General features: G+C 56.3%; 1 protein-coding gene across 1 annotated transcript in view; it reads right to left on the bottom strand.

Annotated features, from left to right (window-relative positions):
- LOC104466151 (ribosome-binding protein 1-like) overlaps window positions 1–2562 on the bottom strand; it is a gene marked incomplete at its 3' end in the record, with an annotated part of 4269 nt that extends 1707 nt beyond the window's left edge. The window contains exon 1 of the mRNA XM_010079487.1: window positions 1900–2562. Within this exon, the coding sequence (XP_010077789.1) occupies window positions 1900–2548 (649 nt within the window). The remainder of the gene's footprint in view (window positions 1–1899) is intronic.
- Window positions 2563–4188: the final 1626 nt, after the last annotated feature.

The following is a 4188-nucleotide window of genomic DNA, read 5'->3' as shown; positions in this document are numbered from 1 at the left end:
CCGGGCCGCGAGCGCCGCCCCGTGCCCACAGCAGCACCATCAGCCACTTCCCAGCAGCGTGGCCGGGGCAGCTCCACCGTCGGGGGCTCAAGAGCTTTGCTCACACTTTACTCACACCGGCAGCAGCACGGATGCAGGACGGCACATCGCATCCCCTGGCTTGGTCGCGCTGGGACCCATCGAGCGGAATTGTGCCCATCTCCCGGTGGCACCGTGCAAGCAAGCCTGGCACGAGGCGAGCACGACGCAAACCCCACCTTGCAGCCGGCAAACAGAGCCGGGGCAGCCCGCCAAGCCACGGCCAAAGGAAGCCTGTGCTGCCACCGAGCCCGTCTGCAGAGTCGGAAACCTCGTGCCCCACCGAAGGAAGTGGAAAAACAAGAAGCAGACGTGCGGCAAGGCTGCCACAGGAAAGCACAGCAGGGACGAGGGGGCTGAGAAGCTGCTTCTCCAGCCCAAAGGGGACACAGGAGACACGGGTGGCCCTTGCGTAGAGCCCCACGCCCAGGAGGTGGCAGCCCGGGTGGGATACCCACGCATGTTTCACGGGAGAGCACGGCTCTTGCTGTCACAGCGTGGGCTCCGGCGCATCCCTGCGTGCACGTGCCAAACCAGCCACCCCCAGTTTGCCCAATACCGTCTCTGTGATACCCTCCAGCACCGGCCACTCAAACCATTCCGAACATCATCACCGCATGGAGACAACCTTTAGGGAAATCCTCTCCTCGCAAGGGTTTTTAACCCAACCTTGGAGACCAGCAGCCACAAAATGTCCTGCTGAGGAGCAGAGTCGCAGCTTCCATAGGGGGTGGAAACCAGGTCACCCAGCAGCCGAGGTCTGGATGTGCTGCAGAAAGCTGGCAAGTAGGGGTGTCTTTTTGTTTGGTTGTTTTTTTGGTTTTTTTTTTTTTAATAAATAAATAAAGAAAGGACAGCTATGCACACCACATCACATCTCTGAGAACACCGGAGAGACTCCTCCCACGTGTCCACAGGGGAACACTTCTGCAGGTCTGGAAGCACTCACAATTTAGTGCCTGGAGTCGTCACTTAGCCTGAAATCCAAACTGTTCACACTGCGACGAGAGGTGAGAACCCAGCCACAGAGCTGTTCCTCCCCTCCCTACACCTACTTATGCCCTGGAGAGTTCAGGACCACCTTCTTTCACCTCTTCCATCTCCAAGTCATTCAAGTGAGGCACAAATGGTGATGGGCAAGTTTTCCCTTCCCTGTGACATATCCAAAGTCGCTTCCCTCTCACTATCCTGCGATCAATCCCCCACAATACAAAATCCCTGCCATCCTCTCTCCTCCAGCAGGCTTTCTTGCCTCCACTGAAGAAGGAGGAAACTCTACCGGTGACCCACCACCCCGCAGAAGAACAGCGGAGCTGCTGTGTGCTTTTACTCATCAGAGGTGGAAGGGGAAAACACCTTGCCTTGGCTTTCCGCCCAGACGTCCAGCATCTCGGCAGCTGCCCTCCCTCCCAGGGCAGGTACACACACCTCCCAGTCATTCTCGGTGTGCAGATCTGCTCAGAGACCCACAACACAACAGCAAAGAGGAGAGGAACCCGTGAGTCGCCAGCATCTGTGTGCTGGACCCAAGGAGCTGAACAGCAAGCAGGGGCACACGATGCAAAAGGCAATGCATTACAGAGTGAAAACAAGTCCATAAACTCTCGACTTCAGCCCTGCTTCCCCCCAGGGAGAACTACAGTGGACTCTTTCAACCCACCTTCCCCCTGGCGCACATGGTCCATCTCACCAGAGACAGCCCTGTTTCCAACACTGAAGAAGAACGAAGAGATCTCAGAACAGGATAGCCCTGTTTGAATAGCACCAAGGGACCCTGGTGGCATACATGATGAGGATCTACGCAGAGGAATGTGGCCTTACCTGGCTCGCTCTTCTTCTTGGATGCAGCCTTCTTCTTGATGGGTCCATCGTGCTTCTGCTCCTCATGAGTTGGGAGAGCATCGGCTTTCTTGATGGCAACAGAGCTGATGACCGGAGCACTTTGCTGCGTGCCAACCGGTGGCACGGCCACCACAGGCACCTCCTTGGGGGTCACCTCCAAGATGGGAGAGCTTTTGGGGACACTGGCAGGAGGAGAAGCCAACACTGGGCTGGGAGCAGGCTCTGCCTTTGCCTCCTTCTTCTCCTTCTTCCTCTTCTCCTTTGGTGACAGAGCAGGTTTCTCCTTTTCCTGGGGGGTGACTGATGCCACTGTGACAGGAGACTCAACCGTTACAGGCTCAGGCACCGCAGCAGGCTCAGGAACCGCATCCTTGGGGGAGTCCGTCGCTTCCTGAGTCAGCTGCTGCTCTGGGATCTTTCCATTAGGCTTCTCTTCCTTTTTCTTTGCTTTTCCTTTTTTCTCGACAGGTTTCTCTTTCTTTTTTTTCTCTATTTTCTGCTGCTGGGTCTTCTCAAGCTCTCTGCGTTGCTTGGCCAAGGCTTCTTCGTAAGATGTCTCCTTCATGGAGAAGGTGGACACCAGGAAGATCCCGATGGCTGATATCACCATAAAACCTCCAAAGACCATAACACCCAGCGTCTGAGGGTCATACACATCCATTCTGCCTTATTCTTCTGTGCCTGCAAGACACCAGAACAGCAGTTAGCGGGGGCGGGGGGTGGGGAAAGAGATGCAACAGCCCCGCTGAACAGGGAGTTCTGTGCGGACATCTGTGTCTCCAAATGGCACCATGCACTAGAAGGACAAACGCTCAAAGATTCACAACACAACGCTGGTGAGGGCGACCTGTCTACGCACGCCCAAGTTTGTGCTCCTCCGCTACACTGCCTCTGCACAGTGGTCCAGTCGTACCACGGTGACTCATTTCACTGCCTGCAGCAACCTCCAGAAGAACCGAAGAGGGGGAAGAAAAAACCCAGGGATGCCATCAGAGACAGCCGTGAGCAGCTAACTGCTCGTGACATGTCCAACGGGATGGTTTTGCACGACCCCAGGCAATACCTGCAGTCCTGCAGCAGCAGGAGAGCCCGTTTTCAGACTGTTTGGTGCAGGCTGGCCAAGATCTGGGCTCAACCTGGAGCACCTGGCCTTCTCATCGCACCCACGTGCACATCCAGGTCTCAACTTGGGAATAAAACATCCCCCTGGATGGAGAAAGCGTGCAACAGGAGAGCTTCCCCCAGCTCTGCAGCAGCCCTTGCCTTCTCCCTTTGCCCCCGGCTTCTGCCCAGCCCGGTGGGGAGGATGCGCAGTGGCTGCATCCCGCTCGGTGGCTGCTCCCAGCAACGATGCTGCATGCACAGGCACCACACAGAGAACCAAGTCACAACCATTTCCTTGAGATGCAAGTAGCAATAAAAGTCATAAGTTCAAGCCGAAAAAAAAACAAAACCAAAACAAAAAAACCCCAGCACGGTCATTAATTATCTCATCTTCCCAACAGATGCCCGCAGGAAGAAGTGAGACTTGCAGAGGGAGCGCTGGATGTGGCACTTCTCCTTCCACCTCTGCTATTAGCTGGCGGGCAAACCAGGCACGGGGTCCTTCCCCCCCCTCCTCTCCAGCCTCAGTTTCTCCACCTGTAACAACACACGGAGCAGCAACGGCGACCCTACTGCCTGCCCTGAGGTCTGTCCCCACTTTCAAAGGCAACCTCTGCTCTGCCGTCCCACTCACGCCTTTCTCCCTTCGGGGCATCACCTCCACACGGCTCTGGGGTGGCTCAGGAACCCCCCAGATGCTGAAGTCAGGCAGTTAACCTGCAAAGAGGCACTTTCCAGGAGGTGCCAGGCTGCGGGTTTCTCATCATTGTCCCTCAAAACACAATGAGGCAAATGCAGAAAGTCCCCAGCTGGCAGTTCCCATCCCCATGCTCAGCTGTAAATAAATATTATCAGATTTCCTCTTTAGGAGGCTGTGTGTTGAGGGGAGGGGGGAAGGAGGGCTGGAAGGGGAGGAGGCAAAAATCAGAATAAAACCAAGGAGATCAGCATCTTTTCAAAACCTCAGCGCTCGCAGGGAGAGACCTCGGAGCCTCCCCCTCTCTCATGGCCGGAGCTGCAGCGAGGGGGGTGACGGTGCAACCAAAACCTCCCCTCCAGCAGCTGGGCACGGGGTGCAGAGCTGGAGGGAGCTGCAAAGCAGCCGTCTCCCACCGGAGATACCCACCCACCTGCCTGGGGAAGGAGGATTTCGCCAGCAGCTCC

Source organism: Pterocles gutturalis, unplaced genomic scaffold (genome assembly GCF_000699245.1).
Source record: "Pterocles gutturalis isolate BGI_N339 unplaced genomic scaffold, ASM69924v1 scaffold7539, whole genome shotgun sequence".
NCBI lineage: Eukaryota > Metazoa > Chordata > Aves > Pterocliformes > Pteroclidae > Pterocles > Pterocles gutturalis.
This window is presented reverse-complemented; position numbering and strand designations above follow the sequence as displayed.